At 43.2% G+C, this 21,346-nt stretch overlaps 1 protein-coding gene across 6 annotated transcripts in view; it reads left to right on the top strand.

Moving 5' to 3' along the window:
- The window catches only part of SLC28A3 (solute carrier family 28 member 3), a 123,589-nt gene that overhangs the window by 64,586 nt on the left and 37,657 nt on the right, over positions 1-21,346 (top strand). For 5 of the 6 annotated variants that reach the window (XM_039545389.1, XM_039545388.1, XM_039545391.1 and 2 more), the window contains 2 exons: positions 9,627-9,710; positions 15,907-15,986. Coding sequence is in view for 3 of the 6 variants with exons in the window: in XM_039545388.1 (XP_039401322.1) it covers positions 9,627-9,710; positions 15,907-15,986 (164 nt within the window). In the remaining 3 variants the exon portion in view is untranslated. Of the gene's footprint in view, positions 1-5,486; positions 5,540-9,626; positions 9,711-15,906; positions 15,987-21,346 lie in introns of those variants that run through there. The other variant, XM_039545387.1, reaches the window with a different exon arrangement.

The following is a 21,346-nucleotide window of genomic DNA, read 5'->3' on the forward strand; positions in this document are numbered from 1 at the left end:
CTATGTATTTATTGAACAGAACATCAGTGTTAGATGTTGAAATATCTGTGTCTCACCTCTCTCTCTCTCTCTCATATATATATAATATATCTACAATATACATTAGTAGTGTGGTACAGAGGTTATGCAATATTGTGTCATCTAACTTTGAATACTGTTAATGTCACACTTGTGAACACCTCATGGATTTGATTTCTGGACATCTGTGCCATGCTGTCACCTACTCAAGGCTGTGGCATTAGAGCCACAATCTATTCAGTAACAAAATTCAGTTCCCACTTATATATCCATGAAACTAACTTGGCTCATCATTCAAACACCCTAATTGGGTTGTTATCTGAAGATTGCTCTAAGTCAGTGCTAAGACTCTGGGCTCTTATTATAACTGTGGATAACCAAGAAGTTTCAACTCCTCCTCCCCAGAGCCATGGGAGGTGGTACATAGTGAGGAGTTGTGAGAAGGACTCCAATACACTCAAAACCACCTGACTTTTAAAGTACCCAGCAAACAAAGTATAAATTAAGTTAAACACAGGTAGGTTGTGAATGTCACAGCAATGGGGATGTCAGGAGGTAGGCAGAGTCAGACTGCCAGGAGATGAGAGCCCAAGACAAGCCAGAGGGCAGACCAGAAGTCAGGATCATATTTATGACTCTGACTTTTTTTTTTTTTATGAGCAGCTTCAAGAGTTGCTTCTTCTCTTTCCACTTCAGTTCCTGTGGTTTTACTTCTCTGCCTGTCTAAAGTGTTGTCTGCTGTGACAGTGAGCAGCTCTCTATTGGTTTCTATAAGCCAAGTTGTGCAACACACTTAGCCGGTCTGTCACATCGGTCCACCCACTGTATCATGGATTTACAGCTGCCTTGTTCCGCACAGCTGATTTAAACCTTTAAAAATATCAAATGTACACAAGTGGGCTTAATTTACACTACTTGTGCACTTTCACTTTGGGCCCACTGAATTTAAATCTGCTGGCTCATCATCCATCTCTCTGCACTGTACATGGGAGGGCCATTTGCTTGAATTCAATACAATTTCTCTCTCTTGTTCAGTAACTTTGAACTCTTTCAGCATATGCTGCCAACAATTGATTTAAAAATTCCTAACTCACTATTCCTGGACCTCAGCATTACTGATCTGGAAAATTGTGTCTCAGGATAGAACATGCAGATTGATGCCTTTATAAATGATAGTGACATGCTAGTTAACAGAGAAGGCAGGATGAAGAACGAAGCCAGGATGAACAATGTGCTGCGGGGTGGGGGGGAAAATGGGATTTGGTGAATCACATAAAAGACATCTTCATTTGCAATTGACTGAATGAATGAATGTCTGAAATGTTGAGAAGATGGACTTTACAGGTCAATTAGAAACCAAAGGCTTTGGATGTCCAGACAGAAAAAAGCATGAACAATTATGTACTTATATTTGAACATGCAACTATTCTAATTGTGCAAACAAATCAAATATTTCCACACACTAAAAGCAACTAAGCGTCATTTACATCAGTAGACACCAGATATTCGTTGGGGTTCAAAGTTATCCTGACTAATCTCTAACAACAATATAACAGATCCTTCCTAAACAATCTGTAACCTCTAAGTAATTACCTCTGTGCTCTGATGCCAGCCCATCTTTCATCATCATCATCTGGAAAAGTTCTTGAGTGTGTACTATGTCTAGACAGAATACTAAACACTGATAATGGAAACTATGCTGGCTTTGTTTAACAGATTGCTGTGGAGTCACATCTAGAATACTCTTATTCAAAACTGGTATGATAGAAGTGGAGGAAGTGCAAAAGAAGTTAACCAAATGGTTCCAAATTCAAAGGACATGGTTATGTAGAAAGGCTACGGCAAAGAGACCTGTCTTCTTAGACTAAGAGGATGTCATTTAGGCCTCGTCTACACTGGCAAGTTTCTGCATAGTAAAGCAGCTTTCTGCGCTGTAACTCCCAAGGTATACACACTGCCAAGCCACTTAGTGTGCAGAAACTGTGCAGTTGTAGTGCTCTTAAAACAAACAAAAAAAACCACACACACACCCCGCCAAGAGGCGAACAGCTTTCTGCGCCAGGGCTACAGCGCTGCAGTGCCAGTGTAGACGTGGCGATTACAGTGCTGGGATTGGTCTCTGGGAGTTGTCCCACAATGCCTGTTCTCACCTCTCTGGTCATTGGTTTGAACTCTACTGCCCTGCCCTCAGGTGACCAACCCTCATCCCCACCCCATACATTCCTTTGCAAATTTGAAAGTCCCCTTCCTGATTGCTCAGTGATGCGTGCAGTGGTCTCAGCGCATCTTTCCAGGTGGCCATGCCTGCTCCATGCACCAGGCGATCCCCTGCTTGGAGTAATGCCGAGCTGCTAGACCTCGCTGGCATTTGGGGAGAGGAGACTGTCCAGTCCCAGCTGTACTCCAGCCATAGGAATTATGATACCTGTGGACAGATTTCACGATGCATGATAGAAAGGGGCCATGACTGGGACACATTGCAGTGTAGGGTAAAGTGAAGGAGCTGTGGAACACCTACCACAAGGCTCAGGAGGCAAACCACGGCTCCAATGCTGCGCCCATGAGCTGCCAGTTCTACAAACAGCTGGACACAATACTCCATGACAAACCCACCTCCACTGCGAAGGCCCCTGTGGATATTTCATTGGCTCACGTGCCAGTCAAGAGTGGACCGAGCCAGGAGGAGGAAATCTTGGACGAAGATGGGGAGGAGGACCCAGAGGCAGAGGATGGCTCAGAGGCCAGAGATGCATGCAGACAGGAGCTCTTTTCTACCCCGGAGGAGCCTAGCCAGTCACAGCAGTCGGATCTTGGCAAAGCGCAAACAGGAGAGGAGGCCTCTGGTAAGTGGATCTGATTTGGGGAATTGCTGAAGCAATTTGTTGGGGGAAGGAGGGTTGCAGAAAGCAGGCTTGTCTCCCATTGCATGCCTATTCTGAATGTCAGAACAGGCTGTTGATAGAATCCCTCACTTCACAGGACTCTCCCTCAGAGATCTCCAGGAAACTCTCGTAGAGATACTGGGCAATCCTCTGCCGAAGGTTCCTCGGCAGAGCTGCTTTGTTTCTTGCCCCATTAACCGTAACTTTCCTGTGCCTCTGTGCCATCACAGTAGGGGGAGGGGGACCATTGCTGCACACAGGGGAGCCACATAGGGGCGAAGGCGGAAGCCACAGGCTTGAAGAAGACCGTCCCTCGATTTCCTGCTCACCCTCAGTAGTGAGATATCTTCCATCCTGTGGAAAGTGTGGGGACAGGAATGATTATCAGGCCCCCCCACAAGAGCCATGTGCCCAGTGTACAGGAGGGTCCAGAAACAATCATTCACCTTGCCCCTGCGGCTGTGGGGGTCTTGTGGCTCATGTGTGTTTGCCTGGGGTCAGCCAGTTAGTGACAGGTGTGTGAGTACTGGCTGTGTTTTAAAGCACTGAATCAGTGTTTTCTGTGTTGCAAACATACTATTTCTGTAAAATGTTGCATTTAAAATTCACAGAGATGATCCACATGCGCCTGGAGAACCACTGAGAAATACCCCTTGTGATTAATGTGCTAGGTGGTCTGGTGCCAGAATTGGAACGTGCATGCCATCTATCACCCCTCAGCAATTAGGGAAGCCCATTTGTGCAAAGCCATCCACAATGTCAGGCACGTTGTCCAGAGTCATGGTCTTTCAGAGCAGGATGCGATTAATGGCCCTGCACATTTCCATCAACAAGAGTCCAATGGTCGACTTTCCCACTCTGAACTGGTTAGCGACCTATGGGTAGCAGTCTGGAGTAGCCAGCTTCTACATGCACTTCTCCAACAACAGGGCAGTTCTCATCCTCGTGACCTTGCGCCACAGGACTGGGGCAAGTTCATCACACAGTCCCATTAATGTGGCTTTCCTCATGTGACAGTTCTGCAGCCGCTGCTCATCATCCCAGACGTGCATTATGATGTGATCCCACTACTCACTGCTTGTTTCCCGAGCCCAAAAGCAGTGTTCCACTGTGGTCAGCACCTCGGTGAAAGCCACAAGCAATCTCATATCATAGCTACTACGCGTGGCAAGATCAACATCGCACTCCTCTTGACTTTGTAGTTTAAGGAATAACTCCACTACTATTCATGATGTGTTGGTCAGAGCAAGCAGCTTACTGATCAGCAGTTCAAGATCCATTCCTGCAGCCTAAAACAGGCAGGGCACACGGTACACAAATCGTTGAAAGATGGCACCAAATGCGGATGGAAGCAGAGGGTTTGCTGGGATGCGAAGCAATGAATCATGGGGCATTGGGACTGGACCCAGGATGTCCCATGACTCCCTCCGCCTTCCCACAGTTCTTAGCGGCAAAAAAGAAAGAGGTGCTCTGTGGGAAAGCTGCCCATAGTGCACCGCTCCAAATAGCGCTGCAAGTGTGAACACGCTATTGCGCAAGCATCTGTCAGTGTGAACAAACAACAGTGGTTTTCCTCCCCCTTCGACTGGGATCTGAAGATAGACTTTTCCTAGTATCTGAAAGAAAAATGATGTTTGATTCTCGATATATCAAGGCCACAAAAGCTGAACCAGGAGTCTCTTGTCATTATTTCTTTCCTCCCTCCTCTCTTCAAGGAGAAAAACCTCAGTTTGAAATCCATACAAAGAATTCTGGAAATATTCTTAGGGACACTGATTTTTATATAGCCTAAAGTATTCCTTTGTTTAACTTTAAGGAAAATATGTATAGTTGGGAAATATTTTGGTTATATCTAAGGTCACATTTCCACTTAAAAGGTGGAAACCTTAGATCGTTTATTCCTTAAGTGCTTAAGATGCTATAACCTTCTTTTGTGATGTTCACTTGCAAATGGTTTGTATCTAAATTCAACCATGTAAGACAATTTACTGATACCAGTGCTGTGTGAGTAGTAATATCTTTTATGTACTGATATGGAATAAAGTAATCTTATAAATGGTTACTAATATAAGAAGCCACTTGAGTATCAAATATTTATATTACTTGGGGAATTAATTAGTTTTCAGGCAATGGTTAAGCAACTTCCTGACCAAACTCAGTTTCACGACTGGGACATGAGTGATCTGACTTAGTGGTCAGAGAAGTCAGGAGCCAGGAGATAGGTTGGGTCTGGATACCAGGAGACAAGAATCTGAGACAGGCCAAAGACCAGACCAGGAGTCAGGTGTCAGCAGGGGTGAAAGTAAGCCGGTACGGGCTGGTATGGTGTACTGATAAAAAGTGGCTGCCAGTACTGGCCCATACCCAGTTGACTTTAAACCACTGCCGCGGCAAAGGACCCTGCAGCAGTGCTTTAATGTCATTGTCCCTCCCCCTCCCCGCCCCTGTCTGCCGCTGTCGGGAAGGAGCAGCAGCCCCGGGGCCAGCAATTTTAAAAGGCCCAGGGCTCTGGCCACTGGCCGCTGCTGCTGCCATGGCAGCGGCCAGAGCCCTGGGCCCTTTAAATCGCCACTGGAACCCTGGGCGGCATGGGCCAGGCAGCGTGGAAGGGATGGAGCGTGGAGCCGGCCCCCGTACTGGTAAGTCTTTGACTTTACTTTCACCCCTGGGTGTCAGGAGCCAGGCAGATTCAGGTTACCAGGTGATCAGAGTCTGAGACAAGACAGAGGGCAGACTGGAAGTCAGGGTCAAGTGGCAGGCTGGATCAGGATACCAGGAGGTCAAAGCCAGGCAGCAGGATCAGGTAGTGTAGGGGAGGCAGTCCTATGCAGGGAACACTCCAGTTCCACAAATGACTTCCTGTTCCTCTGCTTGGTTTAAATAGAAGCAGAGAACCAGTCAGGAACCTTAGAGCTTTGCCAGTCAGATCCCAGGACTGTCATCCTCTACTGAGCTGAGCTTTGAGTTCTAGCAACTGTTAACAGATCACTGGGAGGCGGGTCAGAACATACTGACTCCTAGAGAGTCCTGGGATGGCAGTTGAGACCTGTGGATCCTGATGCTTAGACGAGAACCAAAGGTTGTTAAGAAGAGGTAATACCTTCTTTGATGACCGCATAAATTTAAAGACTCTCTCTAAGAATCATTTACATTTAAAAGGACGTATTTTGAAAGCTCAAAGACTTCTTTATAGTAAACAGAAGCTTTTGGACTCATTTGAAAGGGAATTTCAATGTGTATTAAATCCTGATGGAACTAAAGGGGCATCTCTGAAAATGAGTTAAATAAAAGAAAGAGTCAAACTCTATCTGTAAAGATGTTCTGAAAATGTCATACCACAAAGACAAAAGTAATATGAAGTGAAGAAAATGTACAACTTTGCTGCATATGCTTTAGCAGATTACATATTCAGTAGCTGACCATCCCATAAAGGAGCTTGTGAAGAGGTGACAGCAACAGGTATTTGGATCCAGCCAAGCCTCTGAAAGAGGTGTGTATATAGTATCTTACTGAAGCCTCAAGATAAATCCTTTTTTTGGCAGAACCATGAACAGCAATGAGGAAACAAACTTCCTACTGCTTTGTGTAGCTGCAGCCTGCAACTGGGCTGCTTTTGTTTCTGTCCCAGCAGGAAGTGCATCCCAGGAAACCCAATACTGCATCTAGAGTACACACGGTGTGGCATCTCTACGTTTTCTGGAAGACTTACTCTGTAGCACAGTGTGGCTGCCACCTTTAGTGAGACTATGGAAAGAGAAGGGTATAAAGCTATCTGAACTGAGATACCACTCAGCACTCTCATTTTAGGCTGTTCATCTCATCTCAGCCATGCAAGTAAACAGAATCAAGATGACAAAGAACAAACAAGCCACAACACGGCATTGTTAAGAAGCAACCTTCCAGTCCAGCACTACTTCTGCAATGTGATGACATCAACATCGTTGATGACTTAATGTTTCCAAAAGCACTGCCAATAGACTAGACTTAAATAATTCCTGTAATAATTTTCATATTGAAATGCTATTGTAATTTAAGGTACCAACAACTTCTGTTAAACACCAGATTGTTTAGACTATGTACTCCTGAAGAAGAGATATAAAGTAACCTCGGGGAAAAGAGAGAAATGTTGGGACTTATTTGAATTTAAGATTCTTAGCATTCATATATTTGCCTGTGTCAAGATCCTTAAAGCAATTGAATGAGTTCATAAGAAATATTGCTATTTCAGTTGAGTAACTCTTAAATGGCTTCTTTTAAGTAACTGAGTGAAATATTTACTTCAGGTCATAGGACTTAGGGCTTGTCTACACTTATCGGGGGATCCACACATGGTGATCGATACATCGGCAGTCAATTTAGCGGGTCTAGTGAAGACCCACTAAATCAACCGCAGATTGCTTTCCCGTCAACTCCTGTACTCCACCGAATTTAGAAGAGTAAGGGGAGTTGACGGGTGTAATGGTGTAGGACTCACCCCTGCGGCACCTCCTGCTGGTTGTCCTGGGGATTAGCTTGCCAGCCATCAGAGCGCCCTCTGCAGGCCAGTGTCTCACGACCGCTGGGCCCCCATGTCCCTCCCGGACCCCAGTGCCCCTTTCCACTGGGGTGCTGCCCCCCGGCAGTAACCCAACCATCTCTGGGTCTCCCTCTTCCAGGGGAACCCCCACCCACTTTCCCACCTCACCTCAGTTGTAGGCTACTGCCAGTCACCAACTAGCCCCCACTCACTGGAGCTGACTGCAGTATAAGCCACTCATCACTGGCAAGGTTGGGTTTGGACCTGCTGCCTCTGCCTAACCTTGGGCTGTTCCCTGCAACCCCAGTACCTGTTTGGCCTTATACTAGGCCACAGCCTACGGGGTTTCCAGGCTGAAGCTCCCCAGCTCCCGTAGCCTTTCCCCAGCCCTGCTCCACTCAGGTACCCTGCCTCTAGCTCCCTGCAGCCAGGCCCATCTCCCTCTACAGCTAGAGGAAACTGTCTTTGCTCCTGGCCCACTGCCCTCTTATAAGGGCCAGCTGAGCCCTGATTGGGATGTGGCTACAGATGAGGCTGCTTCCCCAACCAGCCTGGTCTGCTTGCCCCCTGCCACAGCCCTCTCCAAGGGCTGATTTCAACCCTTTAGAGCAGGAGCAGGTGACCACCCCACTACACACACCCCACCTCAAGATCCCCTCCACCAGGGGGCATGGGAGTTCGTTTAAAGTTGTGCAATGCTCCCCTATAACGTTGTTTGGCAGCTGCCTGCTTTGTCCACTGCTTGCAGGAAGAGCAGCCTGTTGGAGCTAGCTGGTGGGGGCTTGGAACCAGGGTGGGCCAGGAGCCCTGCTATCAGCTCCCTGCTCCCCTAAGTTTCCTGTGCAGCAGCCACCCAGCAGGCTATCAATTGCTGGGCAGTTCAGGTGTCCCTCCCCCCACTGCCATGTGCTGCTCCTGCCCTCTGCCTTGGAGCTGCTCCCAGGAGCCTCCTGCTTGCTGTGCATGGGGGCGAGGGGAGGAGACAGAGGGGTGCTGATGTCAGGGTGTCCCCCTCCCCTGCTCCTGCCCCCTGCTTCTGTACCCCATCTCCACAGAGCAGGGGCGGACACTACAGGGCTAAGGATGGAGGGAGCTTGCTGGCAGCAGCTGCTGTCTCAACTTGCTGATCTACTTAAAAAGGCAGCATACTTAGAGCAGGGTCAGTGGACTTAAAGGGGAAATGCACGTCTCTCTCTCTCTCACACACACACACACATGGTATGTGTCTCTGTCTCTCTCACTCACACACACATGCACACTCGCTGGCAGTTTGGAAAGTGGAGGGAGTGGTGCACTCCAGTGAGATAGCGTGGGTTCATCAGTGTGGGTTCAGTTTCCGCATGGAATGTTTGCAGCCACTGCCATGCGTCTATTGTGTCTCCTCCCTCCATTTGTGCTGCCTTGTAGAGTGTGAGACTACATTAACAACGTGTTAACCCTTGAGGGCTCAGCCAAGTGCTAGTTCATCATTTAGCACAAGGCATTCCCTGGGAAATATCCCACCCTCTTCCATCCTCTGACTCCACCACCTCAACCAAGCTTCACAATCATCATTGCTGTGTACAGTATTAAATTGTTTGTTTAAAACTTATACTGTGTGCACACAGTATATATATATCTTTTTTCCCTTGGGACCTAACCACCTCATTTACATTAATTCTTATGGGGAAATTGGATTCGCTTAACATCATTTCGGTTAAAGTAGAATTGTTCAGGAACATAACTACAATGTTAAGCCGGGAGTTACTGTAGATCTAAGCTACATCAACTTGAGTTATGCTATTCACATAACTCAAATTTCATAGCTTAGATTGATCTTTCCCTGTAGTGTAGACAAGGCCTTAGTTAAGACAACTTACCTCTGTCCAGCCATGATTCACCAACCCTTAAATTAAATTCCCTCACCCATCTATAAACTGTTTTTTATCATCTCTCATACACTTAGATTGGACTCACTGCTGATGGGGGAATAATATACTTTGGTCTTAACCTATCTAGAGAACAGCACCCCTTTCTCCTCCATTCAACCCTTGAGTTTTGCATGCAGATCAGTATCTGAGCACAGAGCAACTCTGTACTTTTGCTGTCTTGCTAAAGTAAAGCACAGAAGCATGATTGTCACAACTGGAGTCAACTATTCCTACATTAAAGAAAGATGTTTGATTCTGGTTTTGAACTAACGTCTTGTTTACAATTTTGATATTTCTCAGAATGACTCTGAAGGTGATGTTATAAATGAGGAGGGGTTAAGAAGCAGGAATTTACAAAACAGGGATGCTGTGCATAGTAACCCGGTAAGTTTTTGTTTTTCTTCAGATTAAATAATATCCAGTCACTAGAGTAACCATGTTTACACTCAGAATGAACCATAAACATAGTAGGGTTGGTAATACTGTCAAGGCAGAAAATAAATATGCACTTGTGATAGTACATCCAGGAATAAAATGAATAACTGAATTAGAACTGAAATCAGTGAGCCAGTCCTGTTCTCAGAAATCCATCAAAACAGCTCTATCCAAAATGTACATGGGGCATAGCAATGCTGGTCATGATGAGTACTAAAGGCAGAGAGCTGACATATGGTATGTCTGCACTTTGAGTTGTAAATGTAATTTCCAGCTTGAAGAGACATTGCTAGCTCTGAACGAGCTAGGAAGCTAAAAACAGCAGTGTAACCATAGCAGTGGAACAGGCTAGCCATGTCAAGTATATGCCTAGCTTCTTGAATGGGTACAAACTCAGGTGGCTAGCCCCTCCTGCTGCTTTTGCACCTCTGTGGGTACACTGCCATTTTTAGCTTCCTAGCTCGATCAGGTCTAGTAAAGGTATACCTTTTAAATCTGGAAATTACACCTCCAGCTCAATTTGCTGATATACCTGCAGAGAGGGTGGTGACAGTTTTCCATAGAAAGTATTATAAATAGTCTAAAGAGCAATGGAGCTCTTCCAGATTCAAATCTATGTAACTGAGAGTAGAATGTGGTCCTTTATGGTAAATTCTTTGCTACTATGGGGCCCCTGATTTTTTTCTCTGTCTTTATCAAAAGAGTTTTTATGGGTTTTATTTAACTTATTAATTTAAAACCTCATGGGCAGATTCTATACTGTAAACATTTTTGACCATAAGCAAATGGAATTCCACTTTCCAGAATCCACTGACACTGAAAGAAGTATTTTCTTCCTCTTAGGTTTTGCTGTTTTTTGGAAAACCACAGTGAAAATGTTGGTCTGGCTCACCAACACTTGTAGTGAGGCTATTTTTCAGACAGGACATAAAATGAGACCCTTTCTCACTGATTTGAGCACATACTTGGTTTTGCACTGTAATTACCCATCCACTAGATGGCCCAAATCCCAGGGCAAGAGTAAATAAGAGGCAACATCCAATGGTCAAAGGGTGACAGAAATGCTATACAGATGGTTTTACATCAAATGTTTCTATTTCATTTCCTTTGGCTGTATGACTTGGCCCACCACATCTGGAGTACTGTGTCCAGTTTTGGGGCCCCCACTACAGAAAGGATGTGGACAAATTGGAGAGAGTCCAGCAGAGGGCAACGAAAATGATCAGAGTGCTGGGGCACACGATTTACATGGAAAGCCGGAGGGAACTGGGCTTGTTTAGTCTGCAGAAGAGAAGAGTGAGGGGGGATTTGATAGCACCCTTCAACTACCTGAAGGGGGGTTCCAAAGAGGATGGAGCTAGGCTGTTCTCAGTGGTGGCAGATGACAGACAAAGGAGCAATGATCTCAAGTTGCAGTGGGGGAGGTCTAAATTGGATATTAGGAAACACTATTTCACTAGGAGGGTGGTGAAGCACTGGAATGCATTACCTAAGGAGGTGGTGGAATCTCCATTCTTAGAGGTTTTTAAGGCCTGGCTTGACAAAGGCCTGGCTGGGATGATTTAGTTGGTGTTGGTCCTGCTTTGAGCAGGGAGTTGGACTAGATGACCTCCTGAGGTCTCTTTCAACCCTAATCTTCTATGGTCCTATGGTTCTATGTGGTGAGTCACTAATCACTTAGATATACTAGAGTTAGTCAAAAAATGTTGAAATTCAAAACTTTTCATTCCTTCCTTTACCTTCGAAAGGTCAGACAATTCCGGAACTTGAACTTAGGGCTTGTCTGCATGGTGAAGTTAGTGCATAGCAAAGATTTCATCAATATTTTCACAAAAAAATCTTCATATTTCAAGCAGCTCCATTAGATGCTTTAGTTAATATATTTGCCTATATTGAAGTCTTGTCTAGTGATTGAGTTTGGTGGCAAGAGGCCTGCAAGCAGTGGTAACAAGTTTTTCATTTGCTGCCCTTAAATGCAAGGAGTAAGGTGTGAGTGTGCAAGGCCAACATTTTTTAGACTTCATCCAGGGCAAGAAAAAGAGTTAATTCATCACTAGCTACTCTGATTGCCTACAATGGTTCTGCTCTTCCACTGGTGACATGTTACACCAGGTTCTGATCTTTGTTGCAGCACTGTAAATCTGGAATCCTTCTAGTTACTCCTAAAATACATAGGTCAAGATGAGATCAGAATCTGGCCCACTGTGTTTGTGGTGGGCCCAACAATACTATTTTTTGGAAGTAAATCCAATCACTTGGAGAAATATGGGGTAAATGCTCACTAGCAAAACTCCAGCAGTCTGTACCACACTCCAGCAGCTCATATGCTACAGTAATTTCCAGCAGTGCTGGGAGGGTTACGGGGGAGGTCCTCAGGTTAAAATATTGTAGACTTAAAAGGGCACAGCAGTGTGGGACCCCTAACAAATGTTTCCAGACACAATGAGTCTGAAAGCCAAAAAAATCAAATTCTCTTCCAAGTTCATATTTTTTAAATATTTTAACTCAATAGACATAGATTCAGGGATATTTAAAGAAATTGCTAACATTGTATAACTCAGCGGGGATGGGGGAGGGTGTTACCATTCCGCCTCTGTGCCAATCCCCTGAAGATATGAGTTGTTACAGACCACAGCTACAGAGCTATAGCTCAAGTTGCAGTAGTTCATGCTTTTAATTCTGGAGGTCACCCAACGCATTCAGTCCCTGGTGTGTCAGCCAAGAGAGCTGGTGTCACATGAGACAATTCCAAATGCTTCTGAGGCAAAGTATCATTATTTTCAAAACTTTAACTATTCAGTACCTTTGTTATAGTCTACTTTAAATAGGAGAGTGGGACAAAAGAAACCCACTTTACAAACAGCCATTCCTTTATAAGGGTGTTATGTATTAGAGATAAATAAAAATATTTTTTTTAAAGTGGAACTACAAATTAATCTAAAGAGCCATCAGTGAAATTCTTCAGGTTAGAAAGAGTACTGGTAAGGTAAGATTGTGCCCTTAAGACCCAGCCCATGCTAGAAGGCAGAAAGATGGGCACTGGGCTTGGGAGAGCTGGGTTTGACTCCTGGCTCACCCACAGAGTTCCTGCATGATTTGGGGCAAGTCACTTAATCTACCCTTTTCCTTAGTTCCCTCTCTAAGGAAATGGGGATAGTGCTGCCCTACCTCACAAGAGTGCTATGAGGATAAAATCCATTAATGATTGTGAGGCACTAAGATTCTAGGAAGATGAGGAGTATATAAGAAAAGATAAGAAAATTAGGGGTTTTCTACAGAAAATTTCAACAAAAACAACAAATTTTCAGCCAAAAACTGCTGAAAACCAACATTTGTCAGTTTTGTATTTTTTGTTGAAAATGAAAAAAAAAAACTGAGGAAATGAGATAAAAACTGTGGGGGGTATCACTGCCCCACTGTGGCGGCAGGGAGCTGCAGGGGTTCCCCTGCCCCGCGGTAGCAGCCGGGGAGCTACAGGGGTTCCTCTGCCCTGCGATGGCAGCCAGGGAGCTTGGGGGTCCCTCTGCTGCTTTGGCTGGCAGGGAGCTGTGTGGTACCCCTCCCTGCCTGTGGCAGCTGGGAGCTGCGGAGTACCTCTGCTGCCCATGGCAACTGAGAGTTTGGGAGCCTGCTGCCTCAGGCAGAGGTGATACCTTACAGCTCCCTGCCACTGCAGGAGGTGGTGGGACCCTGCAGTTCCCAGTTGCTGAGGCTGAAGTCATGGAGGTCTTTGTAAACATGGATTCCGTGACTTCCACAACCTCCATGACAAAACTGTAGCCTTAATTATGACTCCCACGAGTGCTCTCTTCCCAAGACAATCAGAATAATATTTTAGCCCCCACTGTTTTGGGTAATGTGGCTCAAGTATTTTAAACATGACTGTATCATGGCAAAACTGAGAGTTAGGAGGTCTGACTTGGGAAGATAGAATGAAAAATGGGCACATTTACTTCGCAGTATGTGATCAGCTGTAATTTAGGTTTGAGTGTCTTGATTCAACCTATCCAAAATGAACAGATGCAGTATAACCCTAATTTAACTATAGAGAAAATGGCACTCTGATAGCCACATCCCTTTAGATCTATCAGGATAGAACCCTGCTACAGAGGTACAGTGGAAAGAACCCCTTGGTTGGCAAATACTACCTAAAAGTACGGGTGGCTTAATTCACTTTTGATTTTCATTTTATTTCCCAGTGAATATCAAAAAGAGAGTAATCAAAGTTAAGTAGAATAGGGCAGATAATATACAATAGTCTAGCTCCACATAGCTGAAAGGCTTTCAAGGCCCTCTCATGGAAATTTGAATCACGAAGGTTAAAAACAGACCTCTATCCATGTAGTTTTGGACTATCACATAGGAAAATGAGTGGCAGCTTCTGAGCAAAAAAATTTTTTCCCTACATGCCACTTTAATTATTTTGTTAGTTTTCCCATTGAGCTGTTTTGCTTCAAATGGTCTCCCTAGAAACTAACTTAGGGCATTTCAGAGCTTTCAACAGAGTGTATAATATGCAGCAGAAAAAAATAGATTGAAGGGGAGAAAAACCAGTGATAGGTCTTGATTTATAAACTAGTTTTGTGAACGTATGTAGCATAAATATTTATTGCGTACAAAGACTAAAATTACTCAACACACAATTGTTCCAAACTGCCAGCCAACTTGAAAAAAAACTTCTTTGGAGACTAGTGTATAGTCCATAGTATGGTTGCATCAGTAAAGTGTTCTGGCTATGTTTGATGCATACTTTATACCTCAGAGAAATATGGTTTATGAAGGAGCATGTTCCTGCCAACTTCTAGTCAGTTTCCTCCCTCAAGTAACTGTCTCAATCTACTTCTTTCCCTCCTCCAATGCTGCCTTTTGTCCCCTCTGCATTCAAATCAGGTGCTTTCCTCCTTCCCACTGTCTGGGTGCCAGCAGGGGGTAGGGTCACAGAGAGCACAGGAGAGACGGGCTCCTTGCTCTCAGTTCCAGTACCTGGCCCCACCCCAGTCTTGAGCTGTTGGGAACTGCTATTACAGGGAAAGTCCTTCTGAGCCTCCATATCACTGGTCTGGAGCATGCTCAGTCACTCTTTGGGGATTGGGCATGTCCAGTTTGTTCACCTGTAAAAGTTGTGAGGGTAGAGCCATGGATAGAGCATGCTCAGTTGTTCAATGTGGATTGCACATGCAGTCTGGTCAGCACTAGGAGCTGTGAGAGGCTCAAGCATGGTCAGGGTGGATAAAATCTGTAGCGTTTTTAGCTGTTAAAATCAAAAGCTGTCATATGTAAACTACAAAATTTCAAAGGCTTATAACTTGGCCAGATTTAGTTGTTTCTATGAAAATCGGCCTAAAAGGATATCCCTGACAAAAAGGCTACCTCCCTGCCAAACTTCAAGTCCTTATTCCAAAGCATGGGGGGTGCTAGAGATTTTCAAATAAAACGTTTCCAGAATTTTTTAAACATGGGCAAAACTACATAGTCTTCCCTAGCCACCTTCTTGGAAGCAGCTGGACCACTTTGACTGAAACTAGCCAAAAAACATTGACCCTGGGGCAAACACCTGGCATGGCAAATTTCAGCCTAAGTGGTTAAAGTTTGGCAAAGTTATAATTAACTGAAAACGGTCTTATAATGAGAAGTGTCAGATAACCTTAATAGGCAGTGCTACAAGATCCACCTACAATATAAGATTCACTTTTGATCATCTATACAAAACTGTTCTGTTCTTGGCTCTTTTCCTCATCTTTAACAGAAGGGACAAGCTAGTCTCTTTCTTTACCTCCCCCTTCTAAATTTTATGGGCTTTGAGAAGGTTCAAAATTAAAAAAGCTCATCACTTGACAGCTATGCTATATAACTACTGGGTTTGCCTGATGTTAATAACAGTGTTGGTACCACACAGCAGAATCAGAGCTGTGTATGCAAAATGAGAGAGAGAATGTGTGTCATGAATAGAGCTAGTGGAATGAGATGTTACTCTTAAAAGAGTTCCTGTTGAGACTGCATGCGGATTGTGATTCAGCTACAGAATGAAACCAAATTTTGCCCTGTAAAACCACCTCACCCAGCTGTCTTTAAGAGAATCTTCTCTTTTGAAAACTACTCAGGAAATATGTCATATTCACTATATTTTTATGTATCTGTTTTCCAGGAGGATACATACATCAATATCGAGAGTGATCAGCATAAAAACAAACAAGACTCAGTAGCTGAGAAAACATTCTTAAAAGGGTAATTTTTTTTTTAATGAGCAAATTTTCCACCCATTTCACCCTCACTCCAAACAAAAATTTGCCAATGTCTCAGCCTCCTTCATGACAGGCAAAAATTCAGCTGCCATATTACTAAGCCAGGCAGTCCTTTGTATCTCCTAGTAATTTGTGTATTGAAAAAACTACATATTTAAATTTTTTTTAAAAGTATATGATCACGGAACTGAGCATGTGATTATGATCAGGAATCTTTGCAAATTAGAGAAGCTAATAGTTTTACATAAACTAGATTTGCCCGTTTGATCTAACAGCACCACTTTTGCATAGTAGCACAGTTGAGCCTGTTAATGGATTCCTACTGAAAGTTCAAGATTCATCATTGCCATGCATACTGTATAGTAATTCACACCAGTGCAAAGTAGATGTAAACCACTACCATCCTGTTTTGTAGTGTTTTACACTACTTTGCACAGATATCAGTGATTACACAATGAATTGAGCTGATAGTCCCTGTGTGTGCGCATCCCATCTCCATAAAAGAGGTTCCTGAGCTTGAGATAAAATACTGACTTTTGAATTAACATGTTTCTGCCATATTGGGTTGGGAGAAGTTTTCATATAAGCACATTGTGCTCTGCTTTACTCTTTCCTTCAATTTATATCACTGCTTTGTTAGGTATTGTCTTCACAACTTTCAGTTTTGAATCTTAGTCTTCCTGTTTTATAGTTCAGCAAGCTCTAGAAACTCAGCTGCTGGGTAGCCAGGTATTTTGAATTTATCTCATTCAAACTGGGTTACTTGACCTGGCCATATGCATGTAAAATTACCTAATTTATATGCACAATTTGGGAATTTGGATCCATAAATTAAGTATATGCAAAAAATATGCATTACACACTTAACTTGGAAAACCCGGCCCATAATTTGGTCAGTTTCACAAGCAGTCATAACATTAAAATATTTCTTAAACAGTTAGCATTAGTTTTTATGCCACACAACTTGTAAAGTAATTAACTACTTTTACATAATCAAATGAACTATTCTTCTCTAGTCACTCCTCCCTGCTCTTTGGAAACTTGTGGTTTTATTAGCATTTATGAAACAATTTCGCATTTTAGGGCCATGTTTAAAAAAAGGGTGGAAATTGCTGTAATTGTGAGTGCAAATTAAGCATTTGAATGTCTAAATAACCATTTGCAATTACCATAGTTGTGTGTACAAACTAAGCATCTGCAAACATGCAATTGTGTGCACATTTTTAAGCAGAGACTCCCATTCTCAGAATCACGCCCCTAAAGTTTAGAATGTTAGAATCATAGAACTGGAAGGGACTTCGAGAGGTCATCTAATCCACTCCCTTGCACTCGTGGCAAGACTAATTATCTAGAAGACCATCCCTGTCAGGTGTTTGTCTAACCTACTCTTAAAAATCTCTAATGATGAAGACTTCACAACCTCCCTAGGCAATTTATTCCAGTGCTTAACCACCCTGACAGTAGGAAGTTTTTCCTAATGTCCAACCTAAACCTCCCTTGCTGCAGTTCAAGCCCATTGCTTCTTGTCCTATCCTCAGAGGTTAAGAAGAATAATTTTTCTTCCTCCTCCTTGTCCAGTTTTTTCAATCTTCCCTCACAGGTCATGTTTTCTAGACCTTTAATAATTTTTGTTGCTCTTCTCTGAACTTTCTCCAATTTGTCCACATCCTTCCTGAAATGTGCCCAGAACTGGACACAATACTCCAGTTGAGGCCTAATCAGAGCAGAGTAGGGCGGAAGAATTACTTCTCATGTCTTGCTTACAACACTCCTGCTAATACATCCCAGAATGATGTTCAATTTTTTTGCAACAGTGTTACACTCTTGACTCATATTTAGCTTGTGGTCCACTATGACCCCCCCCAGATCCCTTTCTGCAGTACTTCTTCCTAGGCAGTCATTTCCCATTTTGTATGTGTGCAACTGATTGTTCCTTCCTAAATGGAGTACTTTGCATTTGTCCTTATTGAATTTCATCCTACTGTATTTACTTGAGACCATTTCTCATCCAGATCATTTTGAATTTTAATCCTATCCTCCAAAGCACTTGCAACCCCTCTCAGCCTGGTATCATCTGCAAACTTTATAAGTGTACTCTCTATGCCATTATCTAAATCATTGATGAAGATATTGAACAGAACCAGACCCAGAACTGATCCCTGCGGGGCCCCATTCATTATGCCTTCCAGCATGACTATGAACCACTGATTACTCTCTGGGAACGGTTTTTCAACCAGTTTTGCACCCACCTTATAGTAGCTCGATTGCATTTCCCTAGTTTGTATATGATAAGATCATGCGAGACAGTATCAAAAGCTTTACTAAAGTAAAGATATACCATGTCTACCACTTCCCCCGCTATCTACAAGGCTTGTTACCCTGTCAAAGAAAGCTATCAGGTTGGTTTGACATGATTTGTTTTTGACCAATCCATGCTGACTGTTACTTATCACCTTATTATCTTCTAGATGTTTGCAAATTGATTGCTTAATTATTTGCTCCATTATCTTTCCGGGTACAGAAGTTAAGCTGACTTGTCTGTAATTCCCTGGGTTGTCCTTTTCCCCTTTTTATATATGGGCACTATATTTGCCCTTTTCCAGTCTTCTGGAATCTCTCCTGTCTTCAATACTTCTCAAAGATAATCGCTAATGGCTCATATATCTCCTCATTCAGCTCCTTGAATATCCTAAGATGCATTTCATCAGGCCCTGGTGACTTGAAGACATCTAATTTGTCCAAATAATTTTTAACTTGTTCTTTCCCTATTTTAGCCTCTTCTGATCCTACCTCTTTTTCACTGGCATTCACTACGTTAGACATCCAATCACCACCAACCTTCTTGGTGAAAAACCGAACAAAGAATAGTAATGAATCTATGATAGGTAGGAGTGGAAAGATGAGTAAGGGCAAAGAAGATGAAGGGCACATGTTAGGAAGTTATTAATTCTGATTTATTTATAATACCATTGAAAGTTCCAACATAATTAAGGTTTATCCACAGTGCTTTATTATTGTTCTCCAGGTCATTTTGTTCTTCCACCAGCAGCTAAATATAATTACTTGCAGTAAAGAAATCTCTATTCACACAGTAATACAAAGAGCACTTTGCTTCACTTGAATTACTCTGAAGCTAGCTTTTGATGTCACTGAACACAGAGTGGGAGTAGAATATCAGGCATACGGTGGGGGTAGTGGTATGCCTATAAAATTTTTATTTGTGAATTAAAACTTCAAGATGGACCTAACATTTAGCCTGACTATTTTTTCCCATGTTCTTGAAAAGTCCATTCATTATGTGTCCTTTATTTTGAAGGCCAATGCCTCACTGATTTATTTAAAAAAAAAAAATCACTCCCAATAGCCTAGCATTCCTGTGTCACAAGCCTTGAAACAAATCAATCCATTAACAACAACATATACAAGGAGGAGGAAGAAAAATTGCTTTTCTTAACCTCTGAGGATAGGACAAAAAGCAATGGGCTTAAACTGCAGCAATGGCGGTTTAGGTTGGACATTAGGAAAAACTTCGTAACTGTCAGGGTGGTTAAGTACTTGAATAAATTGCTTAGGGAGGTTGTGGAATCTCCATCATTGGAGATTTTTAAGAGCAGGTTAGACAAATACCCATCAGGAACAGGCTAGATAATTAGTCCTGCCACGAGTGCAGGGGACTGGACTCGATGCCCTCTGGAGGTCATAGAATATCAGGGTTGGAAGGGACCTCAGGAGGTCATCTAGTCCAACCCCCTGCTCAAAGCAGGACCAATTCCCAACTAAATCATCCGAGCCAGGGCTTTATCAAGCCTGACCTTAAAAACCTCTAAGGAAGGAGGTTCCACCACCTCCCTAGGTAACCCATTCCAGTGCTTCACCAACCTCCTAGTGAAAAAGTTTTTCCTAATATCCAACTTGAAACCATTACTCCTTGTTCTGTCTTCTGCTACCACTGAGAAGAGTCTAGATCCATCCTCTTTGGAACCCCCTTTCAGGTAGTTGAAAGCAGCTATCAAATCCCACCTCATTCTTCTCTTCTGCAGACCAAACAATCCCAGTTCCCTCAGCCTCTTCTCATAAGTCAGACCAATGGTCCATCTAGCCCAGTATCCTGTCTTTTGACAGTGGCTAATGCCGGGTGCCCCAGAGGGAATGTACAGAACAGGCAATCATCAAGTGATCCATCCCCTGTCGCCCATTCTCAGCTTTTGGCAAACAGAAGTGAAGGACACCATCTCTGCCCAACCTGGCTACTAGCCATTGATGGACCTATCCTCCATGAATTTATCTAGTTCTTTTTTGAACCCACTTATAGTCTTGGCCTTCAGAACATCATCTGGCAAAGAGTTCCACAGGGTGACAGTATCCTTTCATGAACATACCCTATCTTAACTATCTATTACTAAGTTGTAAAATAAATCTGTCGATTACAATATCACTGTAAGAATACACCATTGCAGGTAATCGCCAATAATCTTTAATTCGTTCACCAACAATTAAAATTGATAAGGCTGTTCTGTCTTATATATGTGTCTTTCTCTTCAGCTTTCTTTCCTTTTCCTTGTACCTAATCTCTTTGCAGAGGCTTAGTGGGTAATTTAACGTCCTATGAAATAATAGCTATAATTTGTATGGCAATAGAAATTCCAGTAACAAAAACTGACAGGTCAGAAGCAAACAACATTTATCAAAGACCTGTTACTGTTTGACCTGGTGAGCAAACTTCTTCCTAATCTGTTGTTTGAGTGCTAATCTGAACTAGATAAAAATGAGTCACATTACAGTGGCCTGTGTCATTTCCTGGTTCTTTAAAATTAATCATTATTTACCACAGCATAAGGAGAAAGCTCATGCTAAATTTCACTGTATATTTGATTCCAGCTGCATCTGTTTACCATGTGAATACAGTCTGGATAATTATTATCCTTAAATATATCTTTGCTTTTCTAGTCTAAAGGTTGTCAGGAACTGACTTAAAGAGTCATTTCTGTAGCTGTGAATTCTTTCCAAGCTTACACAAAGCTTAGGTGATTGTCTAGCTCAGTGATTCTCAACCCACAGCCCACGGGGTGCTTGCAGACCAATCAGCACGCATCTGCGGCCCCGTGACATCCTCAGGGCCATATAGGTAGTATATATATTCTGTGGTGGCCCACATAACACACAGAGAGCTGCATCACTGGTCTAGACACATAATTTGTACCACCATATATCATATTAATGAAAATCTGGGTGAATTCATTCCCTTACACTGTTCTTCCCTTACATCTTAGTGCACCATGGTAAAATCCCATGGCATTCACTATAGATATGAAAAAAGAACCAAAAATGGATCACTTAACACCT

Source organism: Mauremys reevesii, linkage group 6 (genome assembly GCF_016161935.1).
Source record: "Mauremys reevesii isolate NIE-2019 linkage group 6, ASM1616193v1, whole genome shotgun sequence".
Lineage (NCBI taxonomy): Eukaryota > Metazoa > Chordata > Testudines > Geoemydidae > Mauremys > Mauremys reevesii.